Source organism: Pleurodeles waltl, chromosome 3_1 (assembly GCF_031143425.1).
Source record: "Pleurodeles waltl isolate 20211129_DDA chromosome 3_1, aPleWal1.hap1.20221129, whole genome shotgun sequence".
Lineage (NCBI taxonomy): Eukaryota > Metazoa > Chordata > Amphibia > Caudata > Salamandridae > Pleurodeles > Pleurodeles waltl.
In genome coordinates, this window is record NC_090440.1 from 1,950,351,688 (window position 1) to 1,950,376,660 (window position 24,973).

Sequence of the window (24,973 nt, forward strand, 5' to 3'; positions counted from 1 at the left end):
ATCCGGCTGTCCTCCCTCATTCTCTAATACTACAGGGACTGTTGTCCGTCATGGCGTGGAGACTTTCAGGGGACGTTGGCAAATAACAAATGTTTCGAGAGAAGCTATCTTCTTCCTATCCCAGGCCTGGGCACCTTCCACTCATAAAAGATATGAGGCTTCTTGGAAGTGATGGATGGGTTGGTGCAGTCAGGGGAGTACTGAACCCCTGGGGACCCACATTAGCATGATTATCAATTTCTTATCAGAATTGGCTATGCACGGTTTAGCCTATAGGACTAACAATAATTTTAATTCAGCTCTTTCAGATGGACATCCTCATATTGAAGGCAAACCGGTGGGCGAACACCCTTTAGTTAGCAAGCTTGTAAGAGGCATCAGGATGGTCAAACTCCTGCAGCCTAAATATACAGTTTTACAGGATTGTGCTTCGTTTTCTATGAAATTGGCCATGTAATGAAGATTTAACACTTAAGCAATTGTCGGCCAAATTCACAATATTATTGTGTCTTATTTCATGCAGAAGGGTATCAGATGTGAGAGCCCTTGATTTAGCAGGTAGAGTATTTACTCCTTCGGGGTTTCCTTTTCCATTTCAAAACGTACTGAGACTGCTTCAAAATGTGTATTTTATCCAGCTTTTCCACATCATCCTAAATTATGTGTGATACGATGCATAAAGGCATATGAAGAATGTACTCGTGAATTTTGCAGGGATACTTGAGGATAATTACTAATTTCCTTACAGAGACCATTTTCTCCGGTCTCCTCTGCCACTTTGGCTAGATGGATTAAATGGTTGTTGTGTGAAGCAGGTATTGATGTTTCCTCCTTTGGGGCACATTCTGTGAGAGGTGCTATGGCCTTTAAGACTTTTGGAGCTGGTTCTCCTTTGGAGGACATTATGAATGCTGCAGATTGGTCTTCTGATAGTACATTTAAGGTGTTTCAGCATAAACCTATTGTAGATGTAGCTTTGGTTGTGGTGGATCAGCTTTGAACTAGCATAATCCGAAGCTTCCGGCCCTGCCACAGAAAAAAATAATTTCTAGCTATAGCGTCAAGACTTTTCAATTCTATTAAGTACACGGAGGCGAGGATTAACCCACCATTATTTGATATGTATTTAAGGAATCTATTTGATATTTATTTCATTACTGAAGTTATCAAAATTCGTGATGCATATTTGATATCTGTATCTAATCTGATTTCCCTCCCATTTTTATATGAGATATTATTGATCTATTTTTCTTTATTAGGTTCTGATAACAACGATGCATAAGGATTCAATGTTTCAGTGACCGGAGCATGTGGGCAGTAACCTGTTGGATTCCAAGGCGAAGATCCTAGTTGGATTGAAGATTCAGTTCATACTCAGGTTGTTTTGTTTTGTTATGGCAAAGAAAGAGGAAGGACTAAAGACACAAAGACATTTATATGGGCTATAGATCAGGTATTGGTCAGATTGGACTACTGGGAATGTGGGGTTATGTAGTTTTTTGGTTATTTAAACGTTTATTGGCTGCTGTATTCTTTCAATATAGAAAGACAAAGCATAATCCTCGCCTCCGTGTCCTTAATAGAATAGAAAATTCTTGATGCGATAGCTAGAAAAAGTTTTATCCTCTCGCCCTCACATCGCCTTCACATACTCTACCCTTCCTCATCTACAATTTGGCACTGGCAGGAGGAAGCAGAGCTGCAGGTAGGGTTGCCCCCTGGCCGTGTTCTACTGGCACCATGTCCATGCAGGTACAAAAATAAGCAAAATCATTCAAAGCCGGTATTTTTATCCCTTATCTGTGCATACTTCAAATAATAGAAAACACTTTTAAATGTGTTCTAGAGCTGCCTTAGTGATCCCTAACTAATAAACTAAAGTAAATACAGACAGAAAATCATGTTAACAAATTAATACATTTGATTTTCTTTCTAGTAGACTCTTGATACTACAACAATTGGCTGGTATTTTTCTATTGAAAGGGTGGCAACCCTAGCGGTGCGTGAATCAGGTGGGAATGCGGGAGGCGTGGGGAAGTTTGTATAATAAGCCAAGACCTGACCCTGAATACAAAAGCCCCACCCCCAATGCACATCCCCTGGATCCCAGTTGTCTCCTTTTATTTAGCAGCAGCATCGGGGAAGAAAAGGTTGGAAAAGGACAGCGACGGTCTCAGACGTGAGATCTGAACCTCTATAACACTAAGGGCTACATGTACAAAGTATTTTTCTAGTCGCAAACAGGTTGATTCGCAGAATCGGCCTGTTTGCGACTAGAAACATGCTTTTTGAGATGTGCAAGGCCCAAACTGTGATTCGGTAACTTGTTACCGAATCGCAATTTGGGTTTTGCGATTCGGTTTTAGGCGTGTTCAGGGAGTCCCTTCCTAATACCGAATCTAAATGGTATGTATGATTGTTTTGTGACCCTGAATGCAGTCGTAAACCAATCGCAGTTAGCACCAATTTCAAATTGGTGCTAACCCCTTTGTGAATACATGCAAAAATGTTTTTGAAGAGCAGGTAGTGGTCCCACGGACCACTGCCTACTCTTCAAAAATGAAACTGAAACGTTTCATTTTCTTTCTTTTTAAACGCAGCCTGTTTTCCTTTAAGGAAAACAGGCTGCATTTAAGAAAAATAGATTGCTCTATTTAAAAGCAATCACAGACATGATGGTCTGCTGACACCAGCAGGCCACCATCCCTGTGATTTTTGCGATTCTCTGTGGGTCGCAAATTGCGACCTACCTCATTAATATTAACGAGGCAGGTCTATTTGTGACCCACTGGGAATCGCAAAAGAAACTCAATGAAGTTTCTTACATTTGGATTTGTGATCCCCTAATTGCGATTTGCATGCTTCGCAATTAGGAAATCGCAAATCCAAATATTTGTACATGTGGCCCTAAATGCTAAATATTTATTTCTAAACATGAAACCTCTTACATCTTTCTGGTCACATAAAGGTGACCAATACAAAACTACAGTGCTACTCGAATAGTGGTATTTTATTAAGTTCTACTGTCTCTCTTTGCATTCCAAGTATTTGCAGCTTTGTTTCTTCTCACTATAAATATAGGACTACATGTACCATGATGCAAAGAAAAAATTATTTGCTAGGTTAAAGAGATAATGGTTTGATTTTTGTACATCTCAGGTTAAAGGCCACTACCTTGAAAACTAGGTGAGTAAGGGACTCCAATGTTGGTTCTGCCCAGGATGCTATCTGAGCAGAGGCCGGCCTTTGCCTGTATGGGCCCCCAAAATATTTCTTGCCTGGGTCCCCTAAAATCCTTAAGATGACACAAGGATAACCCTCGTAAAAATGTGGACTTGCTGTGAAGAGCCAACTGGTTGACAGGTATGCAATTCTATGGCAGGACCGGAGGCGATGATTATGCAGATCTTTCTTCACTCTTTATTAAGTACAGCAGGTTCAAAGTTCAACAAAAACAAAACGGAACCACAAGACTCATAAGCGTTGCCATGACGACCGTAGAACACCGGCTCCATTAACATATCGGTATAAAATGTCCATCGCACGTCATATCCCCCTCTTTCTTCTTTGCTGAGAGGACAGATAAGTGCCTTTTCTGCTCTTTGCACTCCTGTGTTTGAAGGGTGATTTTGACTGTTGTTGTGTGTTCCTTCCGATATACGCTTACCAGCGGCAGTATCCTTTTAGCAACCTGGTTACTGCAGCGCGGGAGGCTCCCTTTGAAGCTCGAGCGCTTGAGTGCAGTGGCGCGTCGGGCCCTCTAGAGGGCGCGCGTTCATTTTCTCCATGTGTTTCGTTGCGCTAGAGTCGCTTTGCGCTCGGCGCTTCAGGATTTTTGCGCGCTAGGGGTTTAAGGGCCCAGGCTCTTTTCTTAACCCCTCCAACCTCCCAATAAACACCTCGTTGCGGTCTGGCTACACCCCGGAGCGGGAAGACGCTCCTGTTATTATTTTTTCTCACGGTGTTGGCCCGATATATACACATATATATATTTTTAAGGTCTTGGACCTAGTGGGCCTATTGGACAGACTTGGGGGGGCTACCCTACTATTTTTTTGGGTGTGATCTGTCCTCATCCTCAGGATCCCAGTATGCAGCCCGCACAAGTGCATGACTCTTTCCCTACCATGTCCCCCGGGGAGGGCCCTTCCCATCGCATTCTACCCCCAGGGGTAGATGTGTTGCTCTCGCAAGCTATAGCGCAGGCTCTCGCTCCCATCAAGGAGAGCGTGGCGCAGCTTGGGAGCAAGTGTCCAGAGGGCCGGGCATGTTTGGGGCGACGCGGTTGCACCTAGTGCTTCTCCCAAGGTATCACGCAAGCGTGTCTCGGGTCAGCTTGGGGATCTTAACCTCCTTCTTGAGCTACCCTTCAAGAGCGTGCGAGCGCAACCTACTCTACCCTGCCAGGAGGGGCCTCTACCCGGAGGAAACGGTGGGAAGCTTAACCATAAATTGGACCTCCTTGTGGGGTCACAATCGGGCTTAGCAGGTTGGTGGCCCAAGGCCAGTTGTTTGGAGACCCATTCGTAAAGGAGCTGGGGAAATTTGTGGCCACATTTTCGGCCCTCGATAAGGCTCAGTCCTCCATAAAAAAAAAATTACGGGCAAGGTTTTTGGTGGGGCCGGACGAGGCAAGGGTCGCTCTTCTAGCCGCCAGGCCCAACAAGGCCTTGCGCCCTACAGGCAGTCAGGTTGGTGAGACGGTCGCCAAGGAACCTTCTTCCCCAACAGGGGAAAAGGGAGAGGCAGAGCGAACAGGATCGCCAGAGGAGCTTCCAATGCCCCAGGAGGCACTTCGGGTATGGAGTATCCCTTTTTCCCCTCTAGAATTGGGAGGGAGGTTGAGTCTGTTCAAACGGAACTGGGAACTCATAACCTCCGATGCGTGGGTGCTACAGACGGTATCGGGTTTCCACATAGAGTTCTGGGGAACTCCGTTACAGCAGGATCTGCCCAGACCTTTACGTTTTTCGGCTTCAGCCGCCGCTCTTATAGACACAGAGGTTCAGGAACTTCTTAGCAAAGGGGCCATTTGTCTTTCCTCTCCCCACCCCAGAGGGTTCGTCAGCAACCTGTTTCTCGTGGAGAAAAAAGACAAAGGTTTTCGTCCGGTGAGCAACCTTCGTTCTTTCAATGATTGGGTAGTTTATCGACACTTCAAGATGGAGGGTATACATATGCTTCAGGATATCTTCCTGCCGGGGGATTGGATGGTCTGTCTGGACCTCAAGGATGCGTATCTAACGGTTACCATTTTTCCCCCTTATCGCAGATTCCTGCAGTTTCTTTGGAGGGGTCAAGTGTTCGAATTCACCTCCCTCCCGTTCGGTCTATCGTCAGCCCCTTGGTGTTTTACCAAGTTACTGAAACCGGTGGTAGAGTTCCTTCTCTCTCAGGGGGTTCACCTCATCATTTACCTGGACGACATACTTCTGATGGATCAGTCCAGGTCTCAACTATTATCCAACGTGAACATGACTACTGTTCTCCTGCAGGACCTGGGGTTTGTTATCAACCAACAGAAATCCGATCTGCTGCCTTTGCAGACAATGTTTTTTCTGGGGTTCCTCATAGACTCCCAGGCCGCATCCCTCAGTCTCCTGCTACAGAAGATCTCCAAGATCAAGAAGGAGTTGCGGATAGTCCTGAGGCGCGACCGAATTTCGCTACGTCAGCTAGCCCGCGTGGTGGGGTTACTTTCCTCGTCGATCTAGGCCATTTTTCCAGGCCCCCTTCATTACAGGGCTTTGCAGCGGCTCAAGGCTCATCACCTGTGCCACGGGCTGATGTATTCAGAGTTGATTTCCCTCAATTCGGAGGCAAGGATGGAGTTACAATGAAGGTTGGACCACATGGAGGCATGGAATGGCATGGCCATATTCGGGTCCTCCCCCGACCTGGTTATAGAGGCGGATGTCAGCCTACATGGATGGGGAGCCTGCTGCGGGGATGTGTCCTTCCGGGGACGTTGGACCCCGCAGGAACTCGATATGCATATCAATTGCCTGGAGCTGTTAGCGGGCTCATTTTCAATCAAATCCTTGACACAGGACCGGGTCTCCTGCGTGGTTCTCCTTTGGATGGACAACGTATCGGCCGTCCAATATATCAATCGTCTGGGGCACTCGGTCGAGGGCCCTAGCGGATCTGGCGAAGGATTTTTGGCACTTTTGCCTGGCACACCAGATCTCGGTCACGGCGGAGTATCTGCCTGGCTCCCAAAACGCTCTTGCGGATTGGAACTCCAGATTCCTTCGGGACTCCAGCAATTGGAAGCTGGATCCAGCGGTCTTCAGGGCAATCATGGCTCGGTGTGGCCCTTGCATGGTGGACCTCTTTGCGTCCAGGTGGAACACTCAACTTTACCGGTATTTCAGCTGACGTCCAGATCCGGGGACGGAGGCAGTGGAAGCGTTCCTTCAGGACTGGAGCGAGATTTGGGGTTATTCATTCCCCCCCTTTCTGCTGATTTCCAGGGTGTCAGCCCAAGTCCGTCGCCAGGAAGCGACTGTGATTCTAGTGACGCCCCTATGGCGCTCCCAGGCTTGGTTCCACACTCTTCTGGAACTCTCGTGCAATTTTCCATTTTGGCTTCCAGCATCCTCTTCGATCCTTCGTGATCCGTTGGGCCAGTTCCATCCTCTGGTTCTCCAGAGCCATCTGCATCTGGTGGCATGGAAGATTTCAGTTCTAGCTGGTTTGATCGCAGACTTTCGCAGGAAGCTCACGGTTTCATCACCCAGGCATGGGCTCCAGGGACTGGCAAGTGATACAGATCAGCTTGGGCTCGCTGGTGTATGGACCGGCATACAGATCCCATGGGGGCCTACGTTACTGACATCCTAAATTTCCTAGCGGAACTGGCTGCAGCTGGCATGTCTTATTGCAAGGTGAATTCTTTCCACTCTGCTATTTCGGTGGGCCACCCCCTTCTGGACAATCAGCCGGTGGGAACTCATCACTGGGTGTGTAATCTTCTTAAAGGCATTAGGCATTCCCGTCCTCCTGAACCTAGGTATTCGGAACTGTGGGATGTCAATCTGGTTTTACACCTATTTTCTTTGTGGCAGGATAATCATCTTCTGTCCCGGAAGGAATTGTCAGCTAAACTAGCGATGTTGCTCTGCCCAATTTCTTGCACAAGAGTTCCAGACGTCAGGGCTCTGGACGTGTCAGGTAGAGTATTCTCTCCAGACGGTATAACTTTTACAGTGGCCCGTAGGACCAAATGTCATACCAGGTCGGTATCTTATCCGGCGTTCCCTTTTGCTCCTAAACTATGAGTTGTACGTTGCTTGAAAGCGTATGAGGAAATGACTGCGGGTTTTTGTCCCATGGGCGAAGACCAATTGTTGATTGCGATTAAGAGGTCTTTCAAAACGGTCTCTTCCCCTACCATTGCGCGATGGGTCCGCTGGATCCTAGCAGAAGCAGGTATTGACATACGTGCTTTTGGCGCCCATTCGACAAGGGGGGCCATGGCCTCCAAAACGGTCCACGTTGGCGGTAGGTTGGAGGACATCATGAATGCGGCGGATTAGTCCTCGGAGTCGGTTTTTAAAAGATTTTACTTCAAACCGATCCATGAAGCGGCTTCCTTGGTGGTGAGTAAGCTTTGAACTTGCATAATCCTCGCCTACGGTCCTGCCATAGAATGCAAAATTTCCTAGCTAACGCAAAGGAAACTTTCAATTCTATTAAGGACACGTGGCGAGGATTATCCCTCCCTACACGTATTCCGTGTACTACCCACCCAGAAGCTATGGTTTGGATTCGCTACGATGGTGGTATTTTTGTTATTTTATGCATGCTCATGTACAGATTGTTATTTATAGTACTGATATTTTCATGCTCTTATGTAGTGATTGGTGATCTGACAATGTTCCATTGTTGTTTCTCTTAACTGCAGTTTTGCGTACAGTGATTCAGGACAGTCTTGCCTGTTTATATATTTTTGTTTGTGGCTTCATGACTTACACTGATATGTTTCTTATAGGAGCAGAGGGAACGGCCACGTGAAGAGGTGACGGTCCCTTCACAGTGAAGTAGAGGGGGATATGACGTGCGATGGACATTTTATACTATGTTAATGGAGCTGGTGTTCTACGGTCGTCATGGCAACGCTTATGGGACTTGTGGTTCAGTTTTGTTTTTGTTGAACTTTGAACCTGCTGTACTTACAGAGTGAAGAAAGGTCTGCATAATCCTCGCCTCCGTGTCCTTAATAGAACTGAAACTTTCCTTCACGTTAGCTAGGACATTTCGCATTATTTGAAAAAAGGAGTTCATAAGAGAGCCCATTATAACAGAACCTGTACAAGGTAGAGATTGCATAACTATAAAAACTCTGACAGAATCTGCTGTTTAAAACATATTTTATAGATAGAAATTACTTTAACGATTTCTGATCAGTCTTTGTAAGGATAAAGATTACAAAGCTGATTTGCCCAGAAGCATGGCGCCGAGTACATGTACATCCCGTATGTGAGGTTAGCGTTCTAGCTCAGCCTCAAAAACGGTGGTTTCAATGTTAGGCGCGGCAGGAAGTGGGTCTGGTACCGTTTTACTAATGCTTGTGGAGGGAGTGTTTTGAAGTCGCTTCGTGCAAGAGCTGTAGCTTCCGAGAGCTCGAGAGTGGGGCGTGGCTTAAATGGAACAGGGGTTGGGCCTTCGTTTTCAATGAAAAATGTACCGTCCTATAGCAAGAGTGTGTGGATGGGTGCACCTGAGAAACTGGACTTCTTACAATATCCCAGGGATGTTAGTAAGAGTTTGCTTTCGTCTCAGTCGTTGTGGTGTCCAGTCGTTTACCGTCTCCTTCATGGGGCCGTGGCGATTCTGGGCGCGCGACCATTCAGTGGGCGTGGTAGGCGGCAGGGCTCGCGCACAGGCTGACAGCAGCTGAAGCAGCGCGTGCGCAGTATATGCTCTAATTGTCAACCGGCAGAGGGTCGGCGGAGCGGTGGCGGAGCTCCCGGGGGTGGCAGTAGGGAGCCAAGGGGAGAAACGGAGAGAGGAAAGGGCCCGCCCCCGGAGAATGCCCCGTCGCACATAGACACATGGCTCTGGTCACCGTGCAGAGGTCGCCCACCCCCAGCACCACCTCCAGCCCCTGCGTGTCGGTGAGTCCGAGGGTAGTACGCATGCGTCGACCTGTCACATACTGATCCATAGAGACATGCATGCGAGGAGATGGCTCTGCTATATAATGATCCTTACTCCATCGGGCGAAATTTGGGTTGGAGGTTACATGGGAACCCAGGCTCCCAGATATTGATTTGTTCACATACTTTGGGTCTCGGAGATCTAGTCGCCAAGTCATTTCAGCATATAGAACTCACGCTGTCAATTGTCAGCTATATATTGAAATCTGCGGCTTTTGGCTTCACTGTGTATACATACTCTGATCATCCAGAGACACATAGAACTTAATATTTCGAAGAGTTGGCATATTAACCTCTGCTCCCAAATATTGAGTCATTAAACTGCTTGGATGATAGAGATCTGCGTATAGGGGAGCCGACAGCCACTGACTCAAATGTAACTTCCTGATGGTGGACCTGCAGAATAATCATCAGGAGGACCCGTGACAACAGAACCTAGCCACATAATTATCCATGGGCAATTTAAAAGCTCTTTGTGCCAGATGGGTAGGATAGTGCCATGTGAGACCCATGGCTCTGAATGATGTTTGTGTGTAGAGCTATGCCAGAACATTTGGCTGATGTAATGCCCGCGAAGTAAAGCACGTACACAAAAGTTACATGCCTTAGTTACATCAATATTAAAGAAAAGCTGTCCCAGATAGTAAACCGTTTTTGTACTAAGTAATCTGAATAGCTGCATACGGAAGGTCATTGTTAATTATAATAATTCTATTTTTTATAATGAAGTTAATTATACTATTAATGCTTGTTGTTTTAGTCAACAGTTATATATTAGCTAGCTAGGGGTGGGTGTGTGAGAATTGTATTTATTTGAGATAAAGCATGATGTAAAAACGTAAAAGAATTCGATGTGAAAGCTTAAAGCATATTTATTAAAATATTATATATCTATTGGGCTTTCGGATGGGAACCAGCTATGTGATACATTAAGCTACCGAGGAGATTTGAAATTAGCATAGATTTGGCACTAGAGGCGAGAGCTGCACCTGATGCATATTGTCCAGTGGATTTGGTACCATTGTCTGCCTTATATTGATTTGTGGTTGAGCGCAGGGGTAACCATATTTATTAAGCTGCTCAAATTAGGACAGTCCTGTCATACATCGATCTATATACATCAGGTTGCGAACTGCTGCATTTTTGCTGAAAAGGGACTGAGTAAGGTGCGCTTTGCATTGAGTGTAGATGAAATTAGAGCCAATACAGTAATATGCTTTGTTGTTAAGAGTACGTTATTATCCTCAGAGAAGAATATGAGTGAACCTGCCATATAATATAATATAATATAATATAATATAATATATTGAGCAATGGGTAAAGAGCAGAACCTGCCAGTTGTTGAGGCACGCTTATGAGAGCAGGCCCTGTTATAGCCAAGAGAACAGTGTTTGCCATTTAATAAGCATTCAGGTGAGCGCTGGACACATCAGGCAGTGTCCGTTGAGGATCAAAGTCTGCCTGCCATTCTATTGGGGATGGAAAATGGCACAGCCATGTACTCTGCTTTAACTGAGAGCTGAGTTAGGCCTATCTTAAAGCGATTGAAGGGATGAGTGTAGCGTTTGCTATTTAGTGTCTAAATGGGGTGAGGTCTTCATATATTGGCAAGTTGGGAGAAGGGACGGGCTTATTAATTGAAATGGTTCTATCAGCGATGTTAACTGTGTCTGCCTGCTGGTCTCCTCTTAATTCATAGCACATCAGTGAAGTCTGAGCTTTACCTTTCCATTGATGCGTGGTGTAAGCATACAGTGGCGCCAGCTCTTAATCCCCTGGTTGCGTTTTCAAGTGTTGGCTGAGTGAAGCTCACAAGGTGTAAAATTTTATAAAATATCCACTTGTCCAAGGGACAGGATGCTTGTGAAATGTACTTACCCTATAAAGAAATTGACTTGTCCGTTTTGGTGCCATGCAATGAGGTGACAGATTATGGCAGCCTCCTCACTATATCATAGCTCTGAAAATAGACCCTTCAATTATATCAGGACTTACATTACACTACACCAAGGTTAGAATTCTAGAAAAGCTGTGATTTAATCTCCTTTCTGTAAATCTACATACAGAACATTTAGACAAGGAAGTGAGAGCTCCATGTTTGGATTGCCTAGTGGGTCAGTCATCTCCCACAAAAGTACATGCTTAAGGGAATTCACTAACTCCTTTCCAAAGTCTTCCATACTGGAAACGTTTGGAAATGTATTCCTGGCAAGGGCAGGAGTACAACCTTTTCCAAAATAGACAAACGTCTGGTGTAAGGAAAGTGAATTTGCATTGGCTTAGTAGATTTTCGCATTAGCAAATATGTGAAAATGGGAATAGCAAAAGTTCCAGGCCTACTTCTGTAAACTCTAATGAATTCCTGAAGGTTGTACTTCTGCTGAGGTGTGAGTACATATGTCTGCAAGTGCACTTGTGTGACGTTATGTAAGAATTGGGCCCCGATTTATTTTTATGTTGCCCATAATGGTTTTACATAAATTTTCTATTATTAATATTTTTTAATAATTGGCAAACCCCAAATGATTTGTGCTACATGATGCCTCAGAAGAATATGTAAACTTGCACAGTAGTTTAACAAAACAATTTCCCCGAGTTGCACACTTTTAATGTACATTTTATTTTGAACTCCAATACGTGTACTCATTTTTATACTGGAACCACTGTCGATGGTGCAAGCGGAGCGTACAACTCACTGCATTTACTTAGACGCTCTTCCTAAAGTAAAGATGTACGTATTAATGGATCACATACACAACTGTGAGCAACGTATAGCTATGGATTCAAATCTTACCACTCGGGCCAGCAAGTCCTTTTTCAAAGATCTATACTGAGGTACTGTAAGCTGGCCAAAGGGTTTGTGCTGCAGGGGTTTGGGCCTACTTGTTCAGTGGAAGAAATATACATGGAAACGTGTTTTCCTTGACCCCAAACCATACGTTCTGGGCCTTTGGCAATAGGAATTCCGCACATCTGAACTCAGCTCCTGTTCTTAATAAATCTGATTTACCTTGAAATGCTTGATTGGCTGGCCAGGGTTTGGTTAGTTCCTTGATTTTATTGCACTTATCTGAAATGCTGTTATTTTCCCTGTCTGGGTCTGTATGGATCTGATTTTCATTTCCAGGCCCTGATGGATCGGACCTACTCTCTGGACTTTGATTGTATCAGATTCAGCATGCCACTGTTTGATCGGATATAATCAGCCTATGCGGGTCTCTCTGTAACGTCTGTAACATGCAGGGGTTTTCTTTGGTTCTGGCAAGGGTCTTCTATAATCTAATGCAGCTTTTCCTGATCTCAACGATTTGTTACATTATCAGGACAAAAATAACTAGGGCCTCATGTTCGGATAGTATTTCTGTTTAGTAAATCTTTAATTTGATTTTACCTTATTTTATTGTTATGTTTTATTTACTACGTTTGGAAGCTGGATTTTCTGTCATTTGAACATTAAAAGAATATAAACTTCCACCCTGCCTAAAACTCGTTAAACGTTCTCGATCGAGAGGTTAATCTTCTATCGCCATTGTACTGCATTTTAAACTTGCACTTCTTTCCTGTACATGGAATGCACCTCACCGTATGTTTTTATTGCCTTGGAGCCCCTTCAGATTTGTATTCAGTTGATTGATATAGATTTGAAAACACATTTCTGTATGTATACTTCAGAGGAAACATGTATTTTTGTTGCTATTTCTATCCTGGGCTGTGGTTTGGTGCCTCCCATTCCCGCGCATAGGAAATAAGATCCCACTGATTCCACGCAGAGCGGCTCTAATGGTTATTGCTGTGTGTGCTTCAGCAGGGAGAGCAGCCCTCCCTCCTCGTGCCCATTCACTCCCTAGCTTTGAATAGTTTTATTGGTGCGTGTGCTTGCTATTGATGCCTTACGGTGGACGGCCGCAGCCCCTGCGATTGCTGTCCATCTGCTGTCGGCCGGCCGGCTGGCTAGTTCCCCGTGGGGTTGTTTCCATTCACCCCGACTGCAGTTGAGTGAACGTGCTCTGGAGAGAAAGAAAAGGCCTCCTGCCGCTGTCCTGACTTTGAACCATAAGTTGATTTGAGGTGTTGCGCGCTCTGCTTACTGAAGCAGCATGGCCAGGGTTTTTTACACATTCCTTATTGGGCGTGCTGTGTAATTGGTTTTATATATCGCTTCCTACCCCTTATGAGGCTTTGAAGCGCTTTACGCCAGGCAGCACGTTGCTGCGGAACCCAAGGGTATTGATTAATCCACTGCTTATTGGTATGTCTTTTGGTTTCAATTAAACCATTCATACACCTAGCTCTCGTTTCTTTGTGGTAGAATCCCTTGATAGCGTTTGATGTGATCGTTAGTGGGGACTATGTGAGTTCAAGCAAATGTAGGTAGGCTCAAGGATTGCCATAACTTTTTCACTTTATTCACATCTGTTAAGTCTTTCCACTATAGGTTATACATTTGATAGATATGGACACCTGTTAAGAAGGTCTCTGTTCTCAGCAGTTACAAAGCTGCTCATTTGGGTGCTTCAAAGCGAGGTGAGTTTGGCTGGGGTTTGAGGGTGTTTTTGTTTTGAAGTACTGTTAGTCACATATGATCGTACATATTGTGTGTGCATTGAACTTCTATTGTTTACATGTGACCGGTTTTAAGAGTGTTTTGAGTGGAAGCACTGTTATTCGTACGTGGTAAGCTATAAGGTTGTTGTATGCTTTGAAGAACTGTTATTCACATGTGACTGGCTTAAAGGGTGTTTTAGTATGAAGAACTGTCAATCAATCAATACTTCTATAGAGCGGCTTATCACAACGCTGTTGCAGGCGTGCTGCTCAGTTAAATAGCCAGGTCTTGAGGTACTTCCTGAACTGCTTCAGTGATGCGGTCTGCCTGAGTTTGAGAGCTAGCATGTTCCATGTCCGGGCAGCGAGGTAGAAGAAGGACCTGCTTTTTTGGATTCTGGGAATGGCTGTGAGGGCAAGCTGGGAAGATCAGAGTTGTCTGTTGGATGTGTAGAAAGTGAGGTGGTGGATGAGGTAGGCCAGTCCTATGCTGTGTAGTGCCTTGTAGGTGTGTGTCAGAAGCTTGTGGGTGATGCGTTTGTTGACTGGGAGCCTAGGTCTTTGAGGTGGGGGGAGATGTGGCTGTGTCGGAGGATATCCAGGATGAGCCTGGCTGCTGCATTCTGGATTCTTTGTAGTGTTGATTGCAGTTCTTTCTGATGCCGAAATAGAGTGCGTTGCCATAGTCCAGTTTGCTACTGACAAGTGGGTGGGTGACTATCCTCCTCGTCTTGGTGGGGATCCTCTTGAAGATGTTTTGAAGAAGTCGAAGGGTGTGGAAGCATGACAACAAGATGGCGTTGACTTGGTGGGTCATGGACAGCGAGGAGTCCAGGATGATGCCCAGATTGCGTGCATAGTCATGGGAGTGGGGGCGTCTCTCAGGGTGGTAGGCCACCATGTGTTGTTCCAGGCGAAGAGGGTAGAGCCGATTGCGAGGATCTCCGTCTTGTCTGAATTCACATATGACCAGCTTTAAGGGTGCTTTGGATTGAGGAACTGTTATTTACATCTGGCCGGATTTAAAGGTGTTTTAGGTTGAAGTACTGTTAGTCACGTATTACTGACTTTAAGGGTGTTTTGGATTGAAATACTGTTATTCACATATGATCGGCTTTAGTGGTGTTTTTGGGGCAAATTACTGTTGTTCACATATGATCGGCTTTAAGGGTGTTTTGGATTGAAGGATTGCTATTCACATGTGACCGGCTTCAAGGGTGTTTTAGAAGGAAGAACTGTTATTTAAAAATGACCGGATTTAAGGGTGTTTTGGGTTGAAGTACTGTTATTCACACATGACCAGTTGTAAGAATGTTTTGAATTGAAGTACTGTTACTCATGTACGACCGGCTTTAAGGGTGTAGTAGTGATGATATTGGCATGTAAAAAAAATAATTGCGTTTGATCCATAGTCGTACACTACATTAAGAGAGCAGGTCAGGAAGACCGCTTTACTTTACATTTACCTTTAAATACGTCGAAATGATGCTCTAGAGTAAACAGACATACTTTTATATATGTTTATCAGGATTATTTCTCCCAGCTTGTTATAACTCTGTTTTGCGAATAGTTTATCAAAAGCCTTCAACAGTCCTTATGTACCAGGAATAGACATCTACATATTAAAAACAGTCCAAATGAAATGCAGACTGGCTCATTTTTAATACTGTCGAATGCAGCAACATTGCTTCAGTGAGAAAAGTGCATGTTTATTTATTTTCACCTAAACAATCAACACCACTTCTCTTACTCTCTGATTTATTTATTTTCTTAATCTGTTTATCGTAAACGTCACTTATATGCATGAGTGTGCTTTAGTATGTAAAATGCAGATTTTTTTTTTATTCGCTGGCAAGGGCAGTCATTTTGGATAGTGTGGAATGACAAGTTTTTAATGTAGCTTCACAAACAAAGGCGCAGGCCAAGGACGTCAGCAGCGCAAGCTTCTTTAACATCTGCAGCCACGTTACAGTATGGGTAGCTGCAAGGCCAGCTCTAGGGCGTGACCACTGCAGCTGCACCTGGCGCTGGCCTCAGGTGAGCGGGTGTTTCACAGGGATCCAAAAAGCACACTGCAGAGTTCCTTGTGTGTCCAGACGTTTTCAGGCAACAATAAAAATCTCCAGCTAACTCTGGTGATTGATGTTTCTGCTGGAGAGAGATCAGAGTTTTATCTAGTGGCAGTTTCCACTCATCTGAAGTTAGCGCAGAGGGATAAGACGCCGGCTGCAAAAAACATATACCACAGAAATCACCAAACTGTATTTTATGTGGATTTTTCGTTATGTTACTGCTTTTATAACAGATCCTTTTGTTACTTGCATTTCAAGTTACTACCCTAAAATCGCATCAAAAAAGTTGCATGCGAAGGGCATGGTATGGGTTGGAACATTATGTTTTTCCCGAGTCTTTCATTATCCTAACTTTTCCTATAGACCTGTGCTTTCAATGGTCCGGTACTGAGTACCAGCAGTTTTTTATTTTGAGAGGGAGAGTACCTGCTCTTCTAAAAAGGAATGTAATACTTTTAATTGCAGAGTACCGGCACTTCTCAGAAACAAGCAGGTACTCTGGTACAGAGTACCTGCACTTCTATTTTTCCATTTCAAGCACTGCTACAGATTGATTTACGCATGTATGAATCATTGGCTCTTTATAATGTGTGTGTGATGTAGAGTGCTCTGACGCCCTACACTGGTATGAGTAGCACTATAAAACAAATAGAAATGCATGCGAGAGAGGACCTATGGAGAGATGAGGGGCACTGGTGGAGTTTGGTAATGAGGGAATTCATGGAAAATACGTTTTTTTTTTTTCTTTTTTTTTTCTTTTGTGGGGGTGCTTCAACAAAGATTGTTGCACTGGGCGTTTCCAGTGTTAAAGTCAGCCCTGGGTAGCATTAGTGCACATTTACTCACACGGACCATCCCTTGTGCCTCAGTATCTGGTGCAGCCAGGAGACAGAAATATCTGTGCAGACTGACGCTCATGCTCGGCCACTGTCCATTCCGATTGCTCCCTGAGTTCTAGTCACCCTAGCAGGAGCGGTCGGGGCCTGGGCTGTTAAGGGTAGAGGTGGAATGAGACACTGACAAGAGGTGGGTGGTTATAAGTGAGCAGGCAGTAAGGGGGAAAGGAAGTAGAAGGTGACACTAAGGTGAGGGAGGGAAAAAGGACAGCGGCACGAGAAATGGAGTAAATACGTCAAGCACCAAAAGGGCAGTCAGGGATACACACAATGGGACAAGGAGATTGTACAGAGCTACAGCAAACCCAGTCCATGACTGCGCTGTATCCAGGGCTGGCCTTTAGCATGTACGAGCTGGGCCCTGGATGCAGAGGTTTGAGGGGTGCAGCCATCTTTTTCTTGGGTGGGTCCAAATGAAAGTGTATTTAAACACTGTTCCTGGAGGCTTCTGGTGCCTATCTAAGCATTTTGACTGCTTTTCCTGTCTTCGCTCTCCTTTCTTTTGCCCCCTTTACCCATCCTCTACCCCTTCCATGTTTTCTAATAAGCAGATAGTTAAGGAGGATGAATGGGAATGGCGCCAAGCTTGTTTCGCCCTGGGTGCAAAGGCCGGCTCTAACTGTGCCTGTAGTGTTGTGGATGTGTGTGGGAGATACTCTGTGTTATTTACGGCTAGAGAAATGGAAATGGTGTAAGGACTAAAATGATCATAACAGAAGACTTTTACGTGGTATCTAACATGGAAATGCCTTAAGCATCAGAGTTATCAATCAATCTAACATTTTTAGAATGCAGCAAATCTCCAGTGAGGGTCTTGAGGCGAGAGTTATCAACGTGTCTCTACTGCACTTAACGGATGCTTCACCGTCCACGCATTGGGAATGATGGACTCCTTTGGCAATGTAATATGTTATGAATCAGGATACTTCTTGCCAGGTTGTTCACCTCAGGAATAATACACTCTAATAGTTTTTCCATAGTGACGCTAAAGGGCCTTTAATCTAAAATATTTAAGGAAAGTATAAACGGAAACAATTTAGCAAGGTCAGCTGTAAAGAATAAAAAGGTTTTGAACAGATGCATTTATAAGGCTCTTTTGAAAAATAGGAAAGTTAAGACCAATCTTGCAATAACTTGTTAATCCTTGTATCATCTGGGAACACAGCATAATGTTTTCAGTTTTAAAATATCCGAGATGCTGTGGGATTTGCTTCTCACATTGTGTGTGCCTCTAAGATAATCAGTTTGTATTTAAGGTATGCAAGGTGCTGGGTTGTCTAGCTTTGTAATGTATTTGGCAGGCGTCGCTGAAGATAATTATTGATATTGTGTGATTGCTGTTTTTGTCTTCCGTTTCTAATCTCACTGCTCCGCCAAAGATTGCCTTTAGTGTGAGAACTGTTTAAGAACAAACAAGGGACAGCCCACAGGTAGTTAGGGGACCCGGGGTAAGTATTTTGAAAAGACCAAAGGGTCTCGTAGAATAAAACATTTTTCAAATGAAATATAACATAAAGCTACGATGAGGTCTATGAGACATGAACAGTAAAACATACTTTATTTCAAACAAAATAAAAGCAATATTGTGGGGAAACAAAGCAACTTTAGAAAGCAAAACCCAGTTGTAGGGACTCGGGCATCTCACATGTGACCCCAAAGTATATACATACAACCAAAGTCACAACTTTACAGTTCTGTTGCTCCTACTATTTCATTAATTTCTCTTTGAGAGTCAAAGTACAATTGATTATGTTTCGATCCCCTTTACATGAATATTGGGATCATCATCCGGACATGAAGTTTATGCCTAAGGTATACACACAGGTGGTTAAATAACCAAGACCCCATTTGATCTGTATCCGGGCATTGGTTACACAAAAGTCTCTTCAATTCAGCAATTCTGAGCACTGACTCGTCCGTCAGCAGGAACATAATTGAGCACTATTGCTTGGAATACAAATGAAGCCAGGACAACATTACGTGCCCCCCAAGTATGGTCATGGCAACCAGCGTCTGAGGAGGCGGCAGGGCAAGACCATTAATAATTGAAGCGCCCGCCATTGCATTGAATCTTAATTGAAATTGTTTACACTCAATACAGAGGTCCAATAAAGAAAACCAGCATGCCCACAAACAGTTGGGCAGTGCTGCCTTAGAATCTCAGTGCTGCCTCAGAACCCGGAAGCGTGCGTATATTAGACGCATCCAACAGTAGCGGAACCAGGCCAGGCAACCAGTTCTCAGTCATCAACAGATAGGCCCCAGCTCGTAACCTGGACTCACACAACCTATATTTTCTGATCACTTTAAAACTTATATGTGCTATTTCAAGTTCCCCTGTACTAGAACTCTGTCCCTGCAGAACTGTGCTCATCTCTGTGCCATCCCCTTTCAAGAGCTCTCTCTGGGATCACCTCATGTTTAAGTGGCTCTCCTCGCTATCAATCATATGTATGTGTATATATAGTGACTACTTTGCAATTTCTGTTCAACTGTTATTGTGCATAGTCTTTCTTGTTAAAATGTTTTTTGATGCTACTTTAATAAATAGATAAATGTGGTCGTGCGGATTCAGGTGAGTGAACGGTAAGGATTTTGTTCTGGCTTTAGTTTTGGTATGATTCACATACTGTTTTGTAGTTTCCAGCCCATTTTTAGGCCGAGTGTGCAAGCGCCCTGGCCTGTTGTAATCTGTCTGTGTGCTTTTAACCACACCCACCGTACGCCCATTACTATCACTCGTTCGTGGGATTGCCTTTCAAAAATCAATGTTTTTAATTGATAAATGCTTTGCATTTGTCCCTCCTTGGGGCAGTTTTGTTACCGCCATGGCCATCGACCCTGTTACAGGCATAATTGCACTTTTGCCGATGCGTTTGACTGTGAGCAAACTTCTTTTTCCATTTGTGCCTTTCCTTCGTGCTCATGGCTGCTGTGGCAATTTGAATTGGCTCACTTATGTCAACTTTTCATTTTGAATTTATGTGGCACGAAAAGTCCAGTTAGGAATTTTTAAATTAATAGATGTTGTTCTGCCCAATGTAAAGCAGTTGAAATTTGCCTTTGACTGGTTTTAGTTTCAATGACAATTGGGCCATCGATGTTTTCAAGCTTGTGTACTAAGGATTTCAGCTTAGTAGTATCACCAATTGACACTTTATTGTTTGCCTACTGTTGAATGACTATCTCCTTTTTAAATATCATTGGTCCCTGTAGTTTTACTTAGATGTTAAAAAAGCTGTGAGATTTTGCGTATGCTCGAGGCACTCCACTCCATAGAAGTACACCAAGGGATGTCTACGCCGTATGTACGAATTGATTTCTGCCATTCAAATGCTTATGCGGCTTTCACAAAGCCCCCACAGAAACAGAGGTATATGTAATAAATTAAACCCCTTTGCTAAAACCAATCCAGTAAGTCGAGTACTGTCATGATGCCGCCTTCCGCATGAACTGAAACTGCGGTAAGAGCCTCATGCCTCCTAAACGTGCTCTTCAGTGACATGACTGAAATCACATATTTAACCACAGATGTGTGCCTGCTCTCATCCCCTTAATGTTGTTGCCCACTGTGGAAAATGAGCAACAGCGAATTATGATTGAATTGTGCATGCTTTTATTTTTATGCATGCTACCTTTTAGTACTCAGTTTGCTGTGCCCTTGAAAGGGATTCTGTCATTTTAGCATGGCAGCAATAAAAATTAGAATCCTATATTTCCTATTCTTCTAACCTTTATCTTCTATCTCCAGCAATTTGTACCCTAGATGTGTTACCTGTTTTCCTTTGGCAAGAAACAATGGGTATTATTTGATTCCAAGATGCACACTGAATTGTTCATATTTGCTACAATAGCGAGTTTCTGTCTGCCCAGTAAGTGGAAAATCCACCCTTGCCTCCCATTTAGCACCTCAGAGGCACATAGTACCACATGTTGGAATGTTGTGAAAGGTTGTTGACCGGTCTCCAAAATACTATCTCTTCATATCAACGAAGTGGTCAAATTTGTCATACAAGTACTGTTAAATCTTCCAAAATCCCACTACCAGCAACATGCTGAATGCTTCTCTGGAACTCCAGATCCCACTTCAAACCTATCACTTTGTTTTTTAATTGACTGACTGACAGCTTTTTCCTCATGGTCCTCCTTTTTATGGGCGAGCGCAAAGCGCTCAGTCCATGAAGTAATCTCTCTTTGGGCTTCAAACCACACCCAGGTCACGTCAGTCTCTTTCATTGGTTCCTGGGCTTGCTCTTTAAAATCTGCTTGCTTTCATTTGTGAAAGGCATGCATACGTCATGCCTTTTCCGGTGTTTAGCCTGCCTACACAGCACCGGTAAACTATAGAACGATGCTTGATGTTTTTAGCCTGGTTTCTGGACTACTTTATCTGTTGATTTTCCCCGCAGCACGATCGCGCTGCATTTTACATAGCGCGATCGCGCTGTGTTTATTTTCTTTTAATTTGTGTGGCAAGAAAAGTTAGGTTAGGAGTTTACAACGCAAATAGCTCCAACTCGAGCAAATGCAAGCCCCGTTGCATTGAAAATGCTTGTTATACTACTCTCTGACACAAGTACTCTGGTCTACTAACTATAACCTCAATCTGTCATTAAACCTACACGTGCACCATCCTGGGTTACTTCTCTCCAGCTGTTTGCCCTTTTAGCTTGAATACCCTTCTGGGTAATCTCGGAACCTCCTGTCCTTATCAGCAGTCCCAATCGATCCTGTGGAGCCAGTGTCAGAAGTTTGAGGGGCCCTTGTCCCTCAAATCCACTCACTGAAGTACTCAGAGGACTTTACTAGCAGCTGTGTTGGCTTGAGAAACGAAACTTGTAGGGAAGCTGCACTGTCTGCCTCTCTCCTGGTGTACTGAATTCGCTAATGGTTTGAATTGTCTACATATTATATGGGCAGTTTGAGACACACTGATCACGGGATCTGAAGAATTTCACGTCGTCTCTTCAGTGCTTGCCTATTATGTTGAGATTTCAGAAAGCAGTGCTATGGTTAGAAACTCATTTTCAGTTCTTTCCCTGACTCTTCTGCTGTCCTCTTGCTTTCAGTCAATCAATCAGTCAATCAATCAGTGTTTGTAAAGAGCAGCTACTCACCCGTTAGGATCTCAAGGCACTTGGGGGGGGGAGGGGGGGAGTGTAGCGTGTACCGGTAAGGTGGCTTAAAAAAGCCATGTCTTCTGTTCCTTTGTGAAGCTGGGGACGGAGGTGGTTTGTCTGATGTGGATGGGTAGGGCGTTCCAGGCGGTGGCTGAGCGGTAGGAGAAGGAGCGTCCTCCTGTTCTGGTTTTCCTGGTGCGGGGCACCTTTGCAAGAGAGAGATGGACTGAGCGTTGGGCCCTCTGGGGTATGTGGAAGTTGAGTCGCTGGTTCGGGTAGTCTGGTCCGGTGTTGTGGAGGGCTTTGTCTGCGTGGGTGAGGATCTTGAAGGTGAGTCTTTTCTCTATGGGGAGCCAGTGCAGTGTACGTAGGTGTTGCGAGATGTGACAGTGTCGATGTAGGTCAAGGATCAGTCTGGCGGCGGCATTCTGGATGTTTTGCAATTTGCAGGTGAGTTTTTTGTTGATTCCGGTGTAGAGTGCGTTGCCGTAGTCCAGTCTGCTGGTGATGAGGGCGTGTGTGATGGTCTTTCTATGTTCGTGGGGGATCCATTTGAAGGTCTTGCGTAGGAGGTGGAGGGTGCGGAAGCAGGAGGAGGTGACTGAGTTGTTTGATGGTTCATGCTGAGGTTGGGGTCCAGGATGATTCTGAGGTTGCGGGCTTGGCTGGCGGGGGTGGAGGGGTTTCAGAGGATGGGTGGCCACAAGGAGTCGCTCCATGCATTGGGTTGAGGGCCCATGATGAGTACTTGTGTCTTGTTTGTGTTGAGTTGAAGGCAACTGTCTCTCATCCAGTTGGCGACTGCTTTCATGCCTTTGTGGAAGTTGTGTCTGGCCTTGTCGGGTTCGTTGGAGAGGGAGAGAATGAGTTGGGCATTGTCGGTGTAGGAGAGGATGTTTATTCCGTAGCTTCTGACTAGGGTGGCTAGCGGGGCCATGTAGACGTTGAACAGCGTGGGGCTGAAGGAGGATCCCTGGGGCACTCCGCAAGTGGTGGGTGTGGGATCTGCAAGGAAGGGGGCGAGTCTTACTTGTTGCGTTCTGCCAGAGAGGAAGGATTGGATCCAGTCAAGATCCTGGTCTCTGATGCCGGATTTGTGGAGGCTTCTTATCAGGGTGTGATGGGAGACTGTGTCGAAAGCTGCAGAGAGGTCAAGTAGGATGAGAGCCGCAGTCTCTCCCTTCTCCAATAGCAAGCGGATGTCATCTGTTGCAGCTAGGAGGGCTGTTTCGGTGCTGTAGTTTGACCTGAATCCAGATTGGGAGATATTGAGGATGTTGTGGTGTTGTAAAAACGTGGTCAGTTTGCTGTTGACTGCTTTTTCAATGACTTTCATAGGAAATGGAAGTAGGGAGATGGGCCTGAAGTTTTTGAGGTCAGTGGGGTCTGTCGAGGGTTTCTTGAGGAGGGTGTTGATCCCGGCGTGTTTCCAGTCGTTTGGGAAGGTGGCGGCAGCTAGTGAGCAGTTGATGGTGAACAAGCTTTGAACTCAGACTTGTTCCAGAACATCATTCTTTTTGCAAAAAAACATAAAACTTGGTTGTTTTTCAATTTTGGGTAAGTTCCTTGTTGACTACATTCCCAAGCTATTCCGAGAGCCAAGAAAAACCTCATGGCACACAAGTGCACTGTAGTGGTAAAATTACATAACCTTAAAGTCCATTAGAAAGTCTTCATTTCCTGCTGTGGGCAGAAGCTAAATGGAAGGCAGTCAAAATGTAAGTATATCCAAGTGAGAGGAAAACTGACTCATGGCAGTGGTCTCAAGACCTTCACTGTGCATGGAAAGCCAAAATTGTTTAAAATGTGACCACATTGGGGCAGCCACCATTGAGATTTTACAGCAAAGGAGCCACAAAGACATGGTCCATCTTCTGGGAGGGTGAAGCACTGATAAGCGGTGTTCAGCATTGAACTAGGATGAAAAAATTGAAATTACAGATGTCAGGATCACAACTCAAGAAAAGGAGTAATCCAGAAGATGGGCTTTGAGGTCCATTCATTGAATGGTATATTACGTGATGGAAGTTTGAGATTGAAATTGCTACACTTATGATCAGGGCATGTCATTAGGTAGTTTCAGAATTTTTCTAATGGGACCACAGAGGAAGTAATTTGGGCAGACGTTGCTGACCAGTTCATTGGAAGGTTTGTCCCCTTCAGAGATTAGTTCTGAGATTTACCTGTTTATATACTTGATACTTAATTAAAGAGGACTGTTAGCTGTAAGTATGGAGTTGAGTGTTGTGACAGTTCCTTAGTTGTCTTTTTTTTTTTATATTTCTTTTGCCGCATGTAGTTGGAGAACCATGAGTTGGCTTGTGACTAGTCTGTTTTCAGTGTGAAATGTAATGATTGCAGATGATTCATTTACAGGTCTGGTGGTCCAAGGTTTCTTTGGTGACCAGTGGGGTAAACTTGAGGTTACCACTGAACAGCGCTCAGTATCTCAGATGCCACCTGTACATATGAAAAGAAAATTACCATTGGGTCCTTACTAGCCTGGGGCAGGTTATTTGTTGTTTTTGGCTCTCAGTGCAGGGAATTGTAGCTAGAGGGTGACTGGCACAAGTGTACCGAGACACAGGAGCCGTTCGTGGGATCCGAGGAGTGTCTTCTCTTGTACACCGTTGACATCCCCACTATGGTCCACCCCTCTACTTGAAGCAGAGGGGTGGACCATAGTGGTGGATGATGGTCATTGGGTTCATCTCTACTACTAAGACAGGGATGTGAAATTCCTGTAGCCTGACGCCCACAACTCATTGTTTGGTGTCAAGGAGAACAATTGTTCATGTCTGTTTTGTCCTTGGGACAAGTAGGCCCAACCCCCTGTAGCACAAACCCTTTGGCTGCCAGTTTACAGTACATTATGGACCAAGGAAGGGCATTGTCTGCTGTCGAGGTAATATTTGTGTTCATATGTTAATGCTATTCAAACTTTTATTTATGTTTCATTAATGCAAAGCCTTTATTACTAGGGAGAGTGCTATAAGGAAATGTTGTAAGCATCGGACTGCACTACTGACAGTGGTTCCAGTATAAAAATGTATACACATTTGCAAAGTTTAACAATATGAGGCTATGTATAATGCTTCCATAATGCTCTCTGACAAGCAAATATTTGAAGATGCATGAAAGCAAGATTGATGATTCTTTGCTTTCAAAATAAATTG

The 24,973-nt window shown here is 44.6% G+C and overlaps 1 protein-coding gene across 2 annotated transcripts in view; it reads left to right on the top strand.

Moving 5' to 3' along the window:
- Positions 1 to 8,920: 8,920 nt before the first annotated feature.
- The window catches only part of SSH2 (slingshot protein phosphatase 2), a 506,736-nt gene continuing 490,683 nt past the window's right edge, over positions 8,921 to 24,973 (top strand). The window contains exon 1 of one of the 2 annotated variants that reach the window (XM_069226266.1): positions 8,921 to 9,122. In XM_069226266.1, coding sequence (XP_069082367.1) covers positions 9,060 to 9,122 — 63 coding nt within the window. In that variant the 5' untranslated portion in view covers positions 8,921 to 9,059. The remainder of the gene's footprint in view (positions 9,123 to 24,973) is intronic. The other variant, XM_069226264.1, reaches the window with a different exon arrangement.